This window comes from Pinus tabuliformis, chromosome 1_1 (genome assembly GCF_031772625.1).
Source record: "Pinus tabuliformis cultivar Carrire ecotype Pingquan chromosome 1_1, CPIR1, whole genome shotgun sequence".
Taxonomy (NCBI): domain Eukaryota; kingdom Viridiplantae; phylum Streptophyta; class Pinopsida; order Pinales; family Pinaceae; genus Pinus; species Pinus tabuliformis.
Genome location: NC_142297.1, coordinates 922,588,251 through 922,605,604, shown reverse-complemented (window position 1 = coordinate 922,605,604; position 17,354 = coordinate 922,588,251). Strand labels below are relative to the sequence as shown.

The following is a 17,354-nucleotide window of genomic DNA, read 5'->3' as shown; positions in this document are numbered from 1 at the left end:
ACTTATTTAAGACTAATTTTAGGACTTGTTAGAAATGCAAATTTCCATAGCCTATATCGTTGAAAGTATAGTGAACAAAAACTAGAAATCTTAGCCAAATTTACTTGCTACATTACTTGAAGTTTCAGAAAATGTCACAATCTGAAATATCTATGAAAATTAAAAAAAAATTATCATGAAAATATTAATATGACTAATTTGAATTAGTCAAACCTAAGAATCATATGCTCTGATACCAAATGTTATACATGAAACACACAATTAAAATAGAAATAGAAAGATAACTAACTCAATGCCTTGAGAATTAGATAGAAGAATGGACGAGAAGTAACTTCGATAGGGAAACCTTATTCTACAATATAACCAATGTACAAGATGAGATGCTCACTAAAACTTGGTCTCCCTCATATATAGAAGAAAATGAGTACAATTACAATTAAAGGGTCTAGCTAGCCAATAAGGAAAACACTAGTATAACAAAGAAATGCAATAACTCAATATCTATGGCTTCACATATGTATTGTGAGATACATAAAAAATGATTAGGAGACATACAATCACTTACATGGTCAATCTAAACTCATGTTCTAGTCCTTAAAAAGATATATTTTCAATAAATAAACACACGGGTGAAGTAGAAAATTTGGAATTTGGAATTAACCAACAAGGAAAGTAAATTAACTGAATTGACCATAGGAATTAGATGTGAAGCAAAAGTATGTGATACTGGATTGATCATGATATTAATTGCATAAATTTTGATTAAACATCTCTATGTATTGTTACACATTGAAGTCTAATTATTTATTTTATAAATAATCTTTTCTAGGCATGCATGTACTATCATATTCTACAATGTGGAAATATGGTTAGTATTTTAGAGTTGTGAATGGAAATCGTAGAAACAAGCATATAATTATGGAGTGTCTTATTTAATTAAAAAAAATTGCAAGATCAAGCAATACAAACCTAATAGAAGGAAAACTTGATTATTTGACATCATTTATGAGATAATTTAATTGGATTACAGTCCCTTTAAACAAATTATTTTTAAATGTAGACGGTTTTAGCTTTTTTTGTAGAAGATATATTACATATGAATTGTATGATGATATATATATATATATGAGAATTTTATGTCATACAATTTATTCTTTTAGAACACCATGAGTAAGATTTCTTCCATCTTGATGTCTGCAGCAAAATTTGGTGGTTTTTTTACTACATGTACACCTAGAAGAAAAAAAGTTCTTGAAAATGTACTTGTTACAATTTTTGCAGTAATTCAAGAAGGGAATGATGTCAATATTTGTGGTAGAATAACAAGTGCACTTTTGTTAGGTAGTGTGCACTATACTGTGCTTTTTTTTACTCACACATATGCACAAAGTATGGTTGGCTCATATCCTTATTTGGTAAATTTAAATGAATAATAGTTCCTAAGTCATAAGCCATATTATAATGAATAGAAATCAATCAATGTTTAGCTTAGTTAATTAATGTGCATAAAATCATAAATCGATAGCACTTAGGTGTTTTGTATATATAAATATATGATCTCCTATGTCTTTATTATTATTTTATTCACGAGATTATGGATAGGTAATTATGGATAGGTAATTATTATTTTACCTAAATTTATTTATTAAAAATATAATATAAATAAACTAATTTTATTAAAACATTTTAAAATTAATATTCAATATTTTTTTTGAATAAATTATGTATTAAATTTGAAACAGAACATTATTTAAATCTAAATTGAAATTGTTGTAAACTTACATTTTAATAATAATTAAGTTTTCACAATTATCAAATTTACCTTAATCTTAACTAAAGTATTTGATTTCAATTTTGTTAAAATTGGTGAAAAGTGCATATGTAAATAAATGACAGATACACAAAATGCTTTAGATAATTGTCATTATTATAATATACGGAATCGAATATACATGAGTTTGGATTGTATTAAAGTTCATTATCACCCTTACATCGAGGTGTCAATGTACCAAAGAGCATAGTAAATTTATGCACATTTCATATATTTAGGTGTCAATGTACCAAAGAGCATAGTTGATATTAACATGAATAAGCACTAACAAAAATATATTTAGTAAAACTTTTACCTAAATTTATTTATTCAAAATATAATATAAATAAACTAATTTTATTAAAACATTTTAAAATTAATATTCAATATTTTTTTTTAATAAATTATGTATTAAATTTGAAACAGAACATTATTTAAATCTAAATTGAAATTGTTGTAAACTCACATTTTAATAATAATTAAGTTTTCACAATTATCAAATTTACCTTAATCTTAACTAAAGTATTTGATTTCAATTTTGTTAAAATTGGTGAAAAGTGCATATGTAAATAAATGACAGATACACAAAATGCTTTAGATAATTGTCATTATTATAATATACGGAATCGAATATACATGAGTTTGGATTGTATTAAAGTTCATTATCACCCTTACATCGAGGTGTCAATGTACCAAAGAGCATAGTAAATTTATGCACATTTAATATATGACTATTTGATGCACTTCAAACGATAGTGAGTTTTGTTAATTGATCTGACCTGTGTACATGCTTAGAGTTAGCATGGTTTGAATTCCAAGGTGACACTATTAAGAACCTTTTAAAAGAAAAAGAAAGAAAATAGAAATGTAGGCTAATTTTAAATGTCATATATGTACCAAAGAGCATAGTTGATATTAACATGAATAAGCACTAACAAAAATATATTTAGTAAAACTTTTACCTAAATTTATTTATTAAAAATATAATATAAATAAACTAATTTTATTAAAACATTTTAAAATTAATATTTAATATTTTTTGAATAAATTATGTATTAAAACAAAACATTATTTAAATCTAAATTGAGAAATGTTGATTCTGAGATAAATAATACTTATTGACATAACTATAAATTACTCTGAAATAAACCACACCTATTGGAATGTCAAGTGGAATGTCGAATCATCTTTGACCATTCTTCAACTCCCAAGCCATAAGCAAAGCAGTTGTTGGACCTCCAAAGGAATCTTGAGTCAATTCAACCCCTTAGTGGGAAAATTCATGAATTGGTTTTAATTAAAAGTTATTGAGTCTTCAACATGTGGATGACTAGTAAAAACAAATTATAGAGGAAGAGTCCAACTAGCCATTATCTAGTCGTTATCTAACCATTAAGAAAAGTTTTACAAAAGGCTAGTCTCTCCTCTAGTAAGTGTTGTTGAGTAGGAGATCATTTTGACGCGATAGTACAAAGAAACTATTTGTGAAAATACTCACTTATGCATTGAGTTGATCTTCTATGCCTTTTCTTCTTGGTTTTTTCCTACAATCTTGTGCTTTTAAGGACTAAGTTGCAGGTATACTTAAGCTATCACAATAGTATCACAACAGTCTGTAGAGGGTCATGTGGAAGGGGAGATCAAGGCCCAGGTCTTCACCTCACAATTTGCTAGTTGCCAAAAATACTCTTTTCCAAGTGTTGGACAAGCTCTCTTAGGGGGGAATCTCCCTTCACATTTGTGAGCTATTGACACTAGTGTTGCTATTATAGTTGGGGGATCTCAAAGGAGTAGATCCTCCTACTGTGGTTGAATTTTCTTGCAGGTTGTCCAAGGCTAAAAGAGGGGGATAATCTTGCCCCCAACTCCCCACTCATCTCTAGTCTCAAAGGGAAAATCAACAAAAAAAAGGTTGTGATCGCAACTCTGCAAATCGATAAGCTTAAACAGAAAAGGTAAAACCTCACCCTTCAACCATCTCATCATTTAAAAGTTCTTTAAAAAAATTCCTTTTATATTTTTATTACTAGCTTCCTGCAATTTACCTATCATATATAGCGCTAGTAAACCTTGAAGAAAAAGAGCTTAAGTATTTATCACAGCCAAGGAATTGATATATCTATTTTTAAGATTATTTTGCCACATTTACACGAGTATATCTAGTTTATGTGTGCAGATGTGCAGGAAGATATAGCTGTAGCAAACTTTCATTTGCATATTTTCACTCAACAAAGCTCCCTTTTACAAGCAAATATATTTTATTTGCCTTGTTTTAGCTCAAATTTATTTATTAAGTTTATATCTTGAAAATATAGCATGGATTTAGTTATTTCAACCCTTTATAAATGTATTTATTTGTTGAAACAAATTTCTATGTTGCGTACCCAAGGGGTTTTGCCCCCAAGACCTCATAATGAATTTTCAGCTTTGTAGAAAATCATTTTATTGCAGGCCTAAAGGATTAAAAGTGGTTTAAATAGTCCAAACTTATACCTTCTAACCTCCTCCCAGGCACTTTTGGGTGAATCTCAAGGGGTTGGCTTGCTGATTTCTACATTTTCTACAGAAGTTACAGTCATGTAAAAACAGGGCAGCAAGTTGTTTATACAGCAACCCCCTAACAGACGATCTGTTGACTAAACTAATTATATATTTGGTTAGAATATTTTTTCTGTGCCCAATTTGACTATTTACATGATATATTTAATCAAGTTTGAGTGTCTCTTGCTCGTTGTTAGTATTACTTGCAGAACTTGCAAACCTATCAAAAAGGGCAACAAGCAATTTTATACAATAACCTATCCAACCAAGTGACATATCATAGAAATAATCATATATCTACTATCTAGTAAGTATATTTTGTATACATCAATTTTGATTATTTATTTGCTATATTATGTTGGTATTTGAGGTACTTCTTGTTGATTTATAGCATTTTATGCAGATTTTTATAGTAGAACAGCAGGAGCAGTGAACTCCTCCACTTCAGCCAATTGACACAATTATAAGGCACTAGCTTTGTAGTGGTTGGCTAGAGTCATCGACAGGAAGCCTCCCATAGCCATTTTTGGTAGGAGTTGGGCTCAAAGAGTGTAAACTTAGGTCAATATGACAATGGGCCTTTGTTCTGTGTGCCAGACATAGCAGGTTGTATAGAATATTCAACAACCTACTAAATGAAAAGATAACAAGACCCTAGGTGGTTCTCCTCGGCCAAATCGAATGAAGAGAATCACTTCCTTCTTCCTTGTCATCACATTTATTAGTGGCACCAAATGACAAATTAAGGCCCAATCACCTGAGACACTAGATCAGATAGGCCTACTTTATTTTGACCCCCCCTTTATTTGGAAATGGTGGGTTTTTCTAATCAAATGTCTCTAAAATCTAGGAGGAATTTATTGAAATCACAAGCTTCATGGTAAATCCTGTGCAATAGCAGTGCCCTAGGGTTTTTTCCGTCAAATTTCTCTAAAATCTAGCAGAAATTTATTGAAATCACAAGCTAGATGGGTAATCTTGTGCAAACGAAGTGCCCTAGGGGTTTTCTAGGGTGCTGAGTCCCTATATACAGTGAAAAAAACTAGTTTAAATAGCACAAATCAAGATTTCACCTCAGATTTTTCCACCGGATTTCACACTAGAAAATCCAAAAAATTGCACTAAAACCAACTATGAAAAAAAAAAGGGAAAAAAAGAAGAAAAAGAAAGATAAGATTGAAATCTGCAACATCTTTATGAAGTATTTATATTTTTTCTTTAAAAAATAAAAATTTTGAAAGATGTATTCTAAAATAAACCAAATAAAACACTAAAAATTTAAAGTAGAAATAAATCACACCTATTCATATAACTAAATTAAACTACACCTATTCATATAACTAGATTAATGTAAACAGAGATATCGTTGAAATCTATAACATTCATAATTTTTCTTTAAAGAATGAAAATTCTGGAAAAACTTATTCTAAAATACACCACTAAAAATTAACAGATATATAGTTGAAATCTACAACATTATTATTTTCCTTTTTTAAAACTAAAATTATGAAGACCTATCACACCTATTAACATAACCAGAAACTATCTACGTGAGCAGAGGGATGATTGAAATGGGTGCTCAGAAATGCGGTCACATATGGAGATAATGACGTCTTGGAGCGGTTTACTGCATTAATAATTAATAACATTAGATTTTGTTAATTATGCTTTGATAAGGATGCCAGGAGACTGAGCACTGAATCGTTCAGGAATATATTATCCTGTTTTTATTCCTTTGTATATATTTGTGTGCATTATTTCGCCTTTAAAGTCACGGATTCACTATTTCTTGGATTGATGCGATAGCAGCTGGGATAAAGTTGGACAGATAAGGGAAAACGTAGCTAGTGAAGGGCAGTACTTCAGAGGAATGTCATGCAAATATATTTAAAATCTTTATGATGTTGGCATTTTAAAGACATACTTAGCACCTGGAAACAATTTTTGGAAAAAAAAATGATGTATTAAAAAGTCTAAAGAATACAGAGATTACATATATTGAAACTGTCCTTGTAGCCCCTTTATAGATAAAACAATGGCTAAAGTTATATTATTGTAGCCTAAGTCATTTAAACTTGCTGGAATGTTTAGCCTTCAAAGTAGCAAACCTAGTGGGTTTAGTGAGAGCAATGCTAGTTGAGCATATATGCTCTATGTATTGTTTACGTGACTTGAACCCACGTGCTTTCAAGTCCTTTGGCGTGATTTTGGTCCTTTTAACCATAGCATCAACATTTATCTTTTTTTGTTTTCTGTGGAAATTAAAACATTATCAATAAATATCAAAATCCACATAGATATAATGAAAATATGTTGACCATGTAACGAATATGAAAAGACATTTCATTGACTAGCTATCAATAAATATCAAAATCTATATAGATATAATGAGAATATGGTGAACATGTAACGAATATGAAAAGAAAATGCATTAACTAGTCATAAAAAAATATGTCAATGTTATTATGAGCTAAGATATGTAGTATATAACTTACCTCTCTTAATTTATCTTGAAGTCTAGGTGAATGCCGCAATGGTTGAGGAGAATGTGATTTTTGCTGAGTATCATGTCCACCATCATACATGTGCAAAGGTGTTTTAGGAGATGTATATTCATTACTCTGAACATTAGATTATACATAGATATAAGTATGTGACTAAAAAAGAATTAAATGTAAAAATATGATAAAATTATAAGAGTATAAATAAATATAGTCTTACCTTGCATTGTGACATTGGACATGAAGATGGTTGTAGCATTTGAACCATTTCATTTCCATTCTTCTTAAGGCTTCTAAAAGGGGTTTTCATTGATTGTGATGGTTCCAAAGGGAACACCTACACCATAAATAAGAAATAACACACACACACATAATAAAAAAAATCAAAGATAACGATATATAATACAGAACATCCATTTCTCATCCCATCATTATGGTAAAACATAACAATTTATATATTAATATTTTCGGTGGAATAGGTTATATGGATTAAAAACTTACTGGCCTAGTAACCCCTTGAAAACCTTGAAATCTAGGTGAGCGTCACAATGGTTGGTGGCTTGAATTTGGGGAATTTTGTTGATTAGGCTATGCATATCAATAACAATGAGAAATTAGTATACAATTATAATAAATATAAATATTATTTAATGTTAAAATGTCTAAAAAATTAATATATGCAAAAAAATGGACTCAACTGTGTTGTCATTGTCCTGATTAGTTTCATCAAAGTTTAATATATGGTTGTGCCCATCTGATCCTTCTTCCCCCACATCATCGGGAACCTCAGTGCTTGCTTTCTCTTTTAAAGCAATATCTATGCGCTTCATTGTCTCCATGCGTCTACGAGGTAGACTCTGATCCCAACGTTGAATTTTTTCACAAATCCTTTGCTTTGAAGTATCATTAAGCTGATCAAATGTAACAACTGACTGTGAAAACAAGTTTCAATGAATTTAGTCCACAACAATAAATTAATATTAATAGAAAACATATACAGATAAATACTAACAAATACTTACAACTGAAAGAATTTCTTCATTGACAATATTAATAAAAAATCATATATAAATAAATACTAATAAATACTTACAGCTGAAAGAATTTCTTCATTGACAAATCTTTTATATGCTTGTTGTCGTGCACGACATAGCCTTGCATCTAAATCATATTGTATTTTGGCATTTTGCCTTTTAACTGCACTTGTTGATTTGACCGCCCATGTAGCATTTGCATCTCTTACTCGACCTCTTTGACGTGGAGGAATTGGTGGGAGATTGTGGGTGGTAGCGCGATGATGATTAAGGCCAGATAGCTTAGATCGACTCAAATTCCCCGCACAGCCACCAACAAGACAAGTGAACACTTGCTTGGTGCCTTTGATAGTTACCTCCCATTCATGTCTAATTTCCTCCATTTTCTTACTTCCTTATAAATGAATATGTAAACAACAATGTTGTTAAAAACATCATAAAAACACATTAAAATAAAAATCAATATTCATATCTATTTTTTTGTGGTCACTGTTGCACATCCGGCAAGGACAAAGTCTGTCAGTGCTTTCATCAACTGATTTTAGTCTGAATATCTAAAGTGTTAATATTTAATGTAAATAATGTCAACTCTCATTTCTTCCTATTTCCATGTGTACCTCATTTCTTTATTTCTCCATTTATACTTATTAGATCAAATTTATCTACTGTTTCCACTGTGCATATATACTCACAGTGTTAATAACTAAACAGATTCCTTAACAACAATATTCCACATTTATTAGACTATGCAATTGTTTTGTGATTTTTTACTATCGTTTTCCATTTCTCCATCCAAACAGATGACACCAGTTTCATCTACCGACATACACATTTAAATGGGTACCCTGTAATTAAGATGTAAACCAGTGATTATTTAATGTTGGTTGTGTGATATGAGTTCATGCAATATAGAAGACATTCTATTACAGAAGTAGATATTAATCTATGAAGGAAAAACATACTCATATCACGCAACCAACATTATCAGATTTCAGAAACCAACCTAATAAAATGGACTTTTCTTTATACAGTTTTGTTTTGTTCGAGTTTTTTTGTGGATGGTGATGACATCATTTTTATTATTTAATTAAAAATGAACTTTTCTGTGTACGTATTTGCGTTGATAGAGTCTATGGATGGATAGAGTCTATGGATGTTGACGATATCATTATCATTAGTAATTAAAAAAAGGTTATAGACTATGGTTGCTATAGGCGCAACCCTTGTTTCAAAATTATGCCGGTGCTTGATACAAAATTATGCCAATGATGGTTGAATTCTAAAGTAATTAATTTATAATTTCACAGCTAAGATATTTGAATGCCAATGATGGTTGAATGCTTGTGAGTAGTTGTTAAGGAATCTGTTTAGACATTAGCTAAGATATTTGACAGGTAAATCACCCATCAAATTCTATCCTGATGAGTAGTATAAGTTATTTATTGGATTTATTCTATATTGTCGTACATGAATCGTAATTGATCATCAGAAATAAAATTTGAAAAACAATGGTTATAACGAGGTTACCCTTTATACAAGCTATATCATAATTACAGCATATACAAGAGTTCTATTACAACGAGCAGGTGATACGAGCTAAGATAGTATGAGTGCCATGAAGCTGAGCCATCTATTCAATATAGATAGAACGTGTAATGAACAAGTGATCGAATAACAAAATGTATAACCCAATTTAGTCTCGATGAAGAGAGAGAAATGCACGAAATCTTAGGGATGGGAACACTCAAGTTGTCACACCTAACCACCTTCCCTCCGACCTTCTCCCTTTCCTGCCTTCCTTCCAGCTTCTCTCTGATATTTACCGAGCGAGAGCTGGTCCAACCTGTTTTGCTACAATGTGAGGTGGTCGAACCCGTGATCCTAGAGTGTGGAGCGATAATTTGAAGATAGACCTGGCAATACAGCTGATACCTTTTACCCTTGACTTTCCTACTTGAATGCGCAGGAAGGTTGATGAAATGGGTGGCCCCCCGTACCAGAGGTGTGGGAGTCAGTTTTGTTTAAAAAATTTGTAAAATGATCATGAATTTTTTTTGAAACTGTAACAACTATCAGCTTTCCTCCACTATTCTTGATTAACAGAGTCCAGTAACAACAGCGGAACAGCGGGCGTTCTATTTGAATAATTGACTACAACGTTCTATTTGAAAGAAAACAGAAGGCCATTATTGTGCCTGCGGGAATCGAACCCCGGTCAAAGGCTTAGCTAGCATTTTATTTGAATAATTAACAGCGCTGTGTTTGAAACAAAACGACCATTGTTGCGTCCGCACAAGTCGAACCCTGGGCCAGCATTTGAATAATTAGCAACGCTGTTTTTTTTTAAACAAAACTAACGCCCATTGTTGCGACTGCGGATTAAACATTTCTGCGTGGTAAGCAACCACTAAAACAAAGATGAAAATACCCACAAAATTTGCAAAAAATCCAAGGTCCTGATCGTCAATCATCTTATGTGTGCAGAGTAGCTACTCCGATGGAAATTTAGAGGCAAATAGATGTTAAAATTCACCAAGAATTCGCAGGCTTCAGATGTATCCAGCCTGAAATGGCTGGAGGTACAAAGATATATACCAATTACAGATCATTAACCAGGGAAGAGTTCATAAAAAGGATGCGCACTAACCTTGCCAACCGCAATTTTCGATCACCAATGGCCAGCTGCATATAGTTTCCAACTTTCAGTAAAAGCTCCTCTGTCTATTGAACGTCTCCTCTGTTCGCCGCGGAGTGCTCACCTCCCTCTCTGTTAGCCGGAGTACAGAAGGTGAATTGTGGCGGAATTGTTTTGCAGATAGGATTGCCGGGACTTTGAATGGCCTGGAGGAGGTTGGTGTGGTTCGTACATGCCGTAAATGAGCTCTCCCATCGGTAAATGTGCTCATCAATACGATCTGAGTGGAGGCCACCAATGGCTGCGGGCAGGGTCGATGGGGGCGTCGATGGGCAGCCGGAGGGGGATGCATGCCATGCCGGAGAGGGATGCGGTTTATGATGCATGGTCGAGGATGCGTGGTTTATGATGCTGTCTGCAGCTGTCAGAGGGGGTACCTCCATAGCATTAAATTTGCTATGGAGGTGGAAATAGGACTCGCCGTAGTGGATATATGTGTCAGCGAGTTATTCTCCGGACTCTTTCCATGAAGTCACAACCTTGTACAATAATTACATCAAATCATTTATAAAATTTGGAATCTTTGGTTTGTTTTGTCCAGACACCCTAGTTAGTCTGAGCCTTTTCACAGCACGGAGATTTCCTTATCGAATAATGAGGGTGCAAGGATTCGATCCCGGAACCAAACTTGATTGCAACGAAATAGATGACGCGGAGTAAAGTCAGTTCCAGGAAGCGTCCGATTCCATTTCATTGTATTTGACTTGGTTAGTTGGTTGGCGAGATTTTTGAATGGCAGATTGTTTGGTGGATAAAGGGATCGGGTCATCCGTATGTTACGAAGGTGAGGTCATGGCTCTGTAATGCTGACATATTTAATCTCCTTCGTGATTTAAGGAGCGGATATTTTTGTTTAGTAATTTTGACAAAGGGGATATATCTCCTTTTTGTTTAGAAATTTTGTAGAAAATTTTGGAAATTTAGATTACATGGGTTACACTTTACCATTTTGGGTGTCTAGGTGCTGAATCTATTTTCATTATAAAAATAATAATTCAAGCACCCCATAATCAAATTTTTGGAAAAAAAATGTGGAATTGTGACTAGAGAAAATTGTTCCCTTAGTAGGCATGGCCTTATAAAACAGTGATGAAAATTAAATTAAATATAGATTTTAAAGCAATACAGTCATATAAATTAAATCCATAATAAATATGAAAAACACTAACTCCATTATACTCTCACATTTCTAAAATTAAAAAAATTATAAAAAAATAACTACCTTTTTAAGTATTGAGGGTCTTTAGTGCATTATATTATATATCATTTTTTGGGATTCAATTGTGTTAAAAAAGTCATTCATCTATGACTATTTCCATGAGAGGTAGTCGTAATTGACTAATTTCTCAAGATTTTTTAATAGTCCACTTAGCACTCATTGCATCGGGTGATGCTCACACAGGTGAAGAAGTGGGATTGAAACTAGTGAAATGAATCACATAGCGTCAATCATCTCTTTCGGGGCTTGCACCCGGTAACCAGGATTTCCCGGGAGGTCACCCATCCCAAATTTCCTCTGGCTCAAGTGCGCTTAACTATGGGTTTTTCCCCACAAATAAGCCCACATAGCTTGCTACCCAATTTGCAAAACCTTAGCAAGTATTGTGCCTCATGAACCATTCAAGTAGAGCTCACTTCACTTTTATGTATTTAAGTATTGAAGGGAGCTCTACTTGAATGGTTCATGAGGCACAATAGTTGCTAAGGTTTTGCAAATTGGGTAGCAATCTAAGTGGGCTTGTTTGTGGGGAAAAATCCATAATTAAGTGCGCTTGAGCCAGAGGTGATCTGGGATGGGTGACCTCCCGGGAAATCCTGGTTACTGGGTGCAAGCCCCAGAAATGATGATTGCCGCTATGTGATTCATTTCACTAGTTTCAATCCCACTTCTTCTGCTAAGTGGACTATTCAAAAATCATGAAAAATTAGTCAGTTACGACTACCTCTCATGGGTAACTACCTCTCATGGAAATGGTCATGAAATCCTGTTTACCAGGTGCAAGCCCCAGAAGTGATGATTGCTGCTATGTGATTCATTTCACTGGTTTCAATCCCACTTCTTTTGCTAAGTGGACCATTCAAAAATCTTGAGAAATTAGTCAGTTATGACTACCTCTCATGGATAACTACCTCTCATGGAAATGGTCATAGATGACTACCTCTCATGGAAATAGTCATAGATGAATGACTTGTTAAGTGGACTATTCAAAAATCATGAGAAATTAGTCAGTTACGACTACCTCTCATGGAAATGGTCATAAATGAATAACTTTTTTAACGCAGTTGAATCCCAAAAAATGATATCTAAAATAACTACCTTTTTAATAAAATTAAAAAGTCATAAAAAAATCATAAAATATAACCACCTTATAGCTTTAGTTTATATTATTATTATTATTTATAAAAATAATTAATATATACATTAAAAAAAAAGCATAGAATAAGATTTTTAACTATAGAAAATTGATTTTTAATTTGTAAATAAATTTTGTTACAATATCATTAACTAATACCATGGTTTGTCAATATCACATGTCCAAAACACCGCAACTCACTTCACATATATATATATATATATATATATATATATATATATATATATATATGATTTTTTAATTAATCAATTTAATTAAAAAATTGATAGTTTAGAGATTAATTTGTACACACTATTATAAATATTTTAAAATATTAGATCGAGTTTAAATTCTTATTATCTACCTAATAATTATTAATAATTAATTTTAAATTTTCAATATTCTATTCCAAACTAAACAAGTCAATTACCATAATAATAAAATTAATTATTTAATTTGTTCATATCCAACCATAAAATTTTAAAAATATTGAATATTTGAAAACAATTTCGGAAGAAATCACATTGGTAGATTTCGCATTTTGAACCAACCTTTGTGTTTCATCATCAAGACAAGATGATTTGATTTTTCATCTTGTTCTAATGATGAACCACAAACCTGTGTGTTTCATCATCAAAACAAGATGATTTGATTTTTCATCTTGTCCTAATGATGAACCACACTCGTTTGTTCGAAACGTGTCGACCTAAATCTACCAATGTAATTTCTTCCGAAATTATTTTCAAATACCCAAATATAAATCACATAAACTTAAAATTAATATTAAAAAAAAATTCTAAAATCTATAATAAACCAACTACTAAATTTAAAAAATATTCTAAAATCTATAATAAACCTACCTACCGTATTTCTGAAATCCATATTTCAGGACTAACAAGAAACTTCACATCAACCCAATCCATTCACATAATGTCGTAGTTCGCTGGATTGGCACCTTATTCAAAGGAAGATTAGTTATTATTGGTTAGCGTATACCACACCTACACCACTGATATGATTAAGATCACGTGCTTAAAAAAATATTTCGTGATTATAGTAACATAATCTATATTTGACTTTGGTAAAGATTATAGTAACTACCTTACCTTTTACGTTTTAGGCGAAAGTAATAAAAAAATTCAAATTTACACCGTTCAAATTAGTATAATTTTCACATGTGCAAGATAAAGCCTTTCTTAAAACATTCAAATCTTATTTTTTTTTTAAAATCAAATTTACACGGTAATTTTCACATGTGCAAGATAAATGCTTGTGTTAAAACAATCAAATCTTAATTCACAGTTTCAATAGGTTGTTATACATATTCAAGTTTTTAATGTAAAATATTTTAATTTTAAATAAAAATATGTCTCAAATTAAGTATAATAATATTTTTAGATAAAAAACCATTTAAAAAAAATTCAAAATATTATTATTTAATTTTATATTAATGTAAAACTTTATATTCATTGTTATATATTATATTAAATAATTTAATAATTTTTTATATTTAAATTTTGTTTGAAATTTAATTTTTAGGATTATAGTTTGGGTTAGTGACTTATGGTGATTAGTTATTGAAGTCCCAGAAAATCTGGAAACTGAATCAATGATTTTATTATGTATTTATATGTACACTATATATACCATTCATATCATTCTAAATAATATACGATTTAATTCATTTCCAATTTGTGTGTCTAACAGTGGTATTAGAGCAGAAGTTAATTTGCTTTGTCAAATAGAATGAGCCACTAGTTTTGTGACCTTCATAACCACCAGTAAAATTATTATAAACTTCATGTTTTACAAACCAGATATTTGTGCATTACGTGAGTGCTAGGCCCTATGTGAAAGAGGCAGAGACTAGTTATTTTGATCGGGTGCTTCCTTTTGTTGCTTATGGCATTGGGTTTCGAGTTCTGTAAACCATTTCTTTAACAAAGGTGGCAACGCTGGATTGGATTCATAAGTTCTTTTGCAACTCTTCTATTACATTATTCCACTCGTTAATTCATACGAGTCGTTCATGTTGATTTTTAGTAGCATTGGATGTTCTCTAGTCATGAAAATTGGTGGAGAGGCTAAGGCACATGAGATCTCCAAGACCCAGAAATCGTTTGGGGAAATTCCACCCGAATGGAGAGATATTAAAATAATTAATATTTTTAATGAGTTCCTAAGTCTAAACTTAAGAAAATTAAAATATTAATGTTTTTTAATATAATATGGGTGAGAGCCCACGGGGCTTTGGATTGACGGTGAATGGGTGCGCTGTTAAGGCACTCCTTGAGATAGGTCACCGGTTCAAATCCCCCGTGGGTACTTAGGTTAGTCTTAACTAGAAAAAAAAAAAAATTATATAATATGGGTGAGAGAGTTCTAAATAACGAGGATTAAGCTAGATCTAATCTTATCCATTGATTAGGGACTTATCTTGGCCGTTGAATCGTCAACAGGAAAAGTATAAGAGGAGGCTTGGATGTCAGTTGGAAGTACACTGAGTTGATCAGTCAATTCAATTTTCTGGGGCAGGGTTTGCTGAGAAATCGAGTTAGTGATCTGTTGCAGTGAGGGACAGTTCGCCAGGAGATCGAGAATACATATCAGAGAGGCAGAGAAAGTGCCAAAGAGGCAACACAAAGCCTAGGAAGGCTGACAGAGAGGCAACAAGGGTTGACGCAGAGGCTAAGGTGGCCAGCGCAGAGGACTCATAGGGCCAAGAGGCTGACGCAGGCAACACAAAGGGCTGCAAAGCTGACGATGGGTTGAAGAGACTGCGCTAATGTGATTTCGTGGGCTAGATTGAGACCTGATCAGCTAATGCAGAGCCGTAGGAGGGTGGTGTAGTCCCTGGAGGGTGACACAGTTCCAAAAGATAGCTTGGAGTAGCTTTCGTTGTCCAGCTGAGGAACCATCAAAGTTACTATGGCGCCTATCATACGGTTGCTGATTAGCCGAAATATTTGTCTCTGGAGAAAGGTACTATTGCCGAAGATAATCTCTGAAGGGTGAGCCATTTCTGGCACCCTAGTTTTATTCAGAAATCTGCATAATAATAAAACCCTCATATCTACTGCACCAGTTTTCCCACATTGGATTTTTTCGAGGACGATTGTCCAAAAATAACAGTGTCCCTTATGTTGTCTCAGTTTATTTCAGTTGTTGATCTGTATGTTTGTGAAGGCTGCAATTGTGTTTATTTCGATGTTTATATTATTAAATAACTTGTTAATGTAAATAACAAGTAGGAGATAATAAACCAGATATTGCAGTAGGGGTTTCTAATGTGTTAGATTCAGAAATTTTCACATGGTATCAGAGGGATTGCAGATCATAGGAGGACTGAAGACACCAGCAGAAGTAATCTGAAAAATTTGCAGAAGTAGTTGTCCCGAGAGACAATGTTGTTCCAGAGCTGAAACGACAAGAGAAGAGGTGATGCAGTGCTCAGAGGGTGACATAGAGGCTCACGCAGAGCCTACATCAGTATTTCGAGCCAAGGGAAAGGCTAGCATAAAGGTAGAAGAGGCTCATGCAAAGCCACCTCTTCCTTCTCAGCCAGGTAAGATTGATGCAATTGGCCAGAGGAGAAAATTCAGCCTTCGCCGTGATTGCGCGGAACCTGAATGGCTCAGATTCTTCAGTTGTTGGGGCTAAGGGAGTTGTGCAAATTATGATTTGAGGAGCTAGTGGGACATTGTTTCTGTCGAAGCAGAAAACTGTCTAAGGAGATGGAACTAAGGTAGAGGGAAGCACTATGTCAATGGATTTCTAGCCAAGAAATCCAGATTTGAGCTGTAGCAGCAAAGGGGGATTGGAGAGGAGTGATTTGACGGTTGGCCGATTTCCAAGAGGGAAGTCGAGACTTAGAAGGAGTCTAGAAGAAGAGCAGAGATGGCAGGTAACGGATTAAGGGATCAAGACAGATTGGACGAGGCTTCTAATTTTGTCATCTGGAAGGCTAGGATCCTGGCAATCCTGGATAAACATTGCATCAAGGACTATGCCTTGAAAACCGTAGTTGTCCCAGTTGACCCGAATGCTAATGAGAAGTATGAGGAGGCTGAGGCAAAGGAGAAATGCATGATCCTAGACAGGGTCAAAGATCATTTCATACGACATATTTCTCAGAAGAACATAGCAAGGGAGATGTGGGAGGTCCTAACCACCTTATACCAGGGCTCTTTTGTGTAGTGGAAGATGCTATTGGAGAATCAATTGAGGTCATATCAGATGCAGAAAGGGGAGGAGATAGATCACTTCCTCCTCGGATTGCAAGGAATACGCGACTAGCTTACTTCTGTGGGGTCTACATCGGATCTAGAGTTTATGGTCATAATTGCTTTGAATGTAGTCTCCGAAGAGTGGGAGATGTTTGTCCAAAGCATTTTGGGCAAAGCGACTCTCCCCAGTTGG

General features: G+C 33.3%; 1 protein-coding gene and 1 pseudogene across 1 annotated transcript; both read right to left on the bottom strand.

Annotated features, from left to right (window-relative positions):
• Nucleotides 1-7,514: 7,514 nt before the first annotated feature.
• Nucleotides 7,515-8,276, bottom strand: LOC149217440 (uncharacterized). The gene is made up of 2 exons (XM_089390212.1): nucleotides 7,946-8,276; nucleotides 7,515-7,784 (listed from the first exon to the last, which is right to left on the bottom strand). Exons 1-2 carry the CDS (start codon nucleotides 8,267-8,269, stop codon nucleotides 7,515-7,517), a joined length of 594 nt encoding a protein of 197 aa, XP_089246338.1. The 5' UTR covers nucleotides 8,270-8,276.
• A 1,696-nt stretch (nucleotides 8,277-9,972) lies between these two features.
• LOC149217439 (dolichyl-diphosphooligosaccharide--protein glycosyltransferase subunit 4C pseudogene) lies at nucleotides 9,973-10,370 on the bottom strand (annotated as a pseudogene).
• Nucleotides 10,371-17,354: the final 6,984 nt, after the last annotated feature.

Excerpts from the sequence above, each read along its gene's own strand:
- LOC149217440 (XM_089390212.1), bottom strand. The coding sequence starts at position 8,269 with ATGGAGGAAATTAGACATGAATGGGAGGTAACTATCAAAGGCACCAAG. Across the intron at positions 7,785-7,945 it reads ATGAAGAAATTCTTTCAGCT|TCAGTTGTTACATTTGATCA; the intron begins GTAAGTATTTAT and ends TTGTTTTCACAG.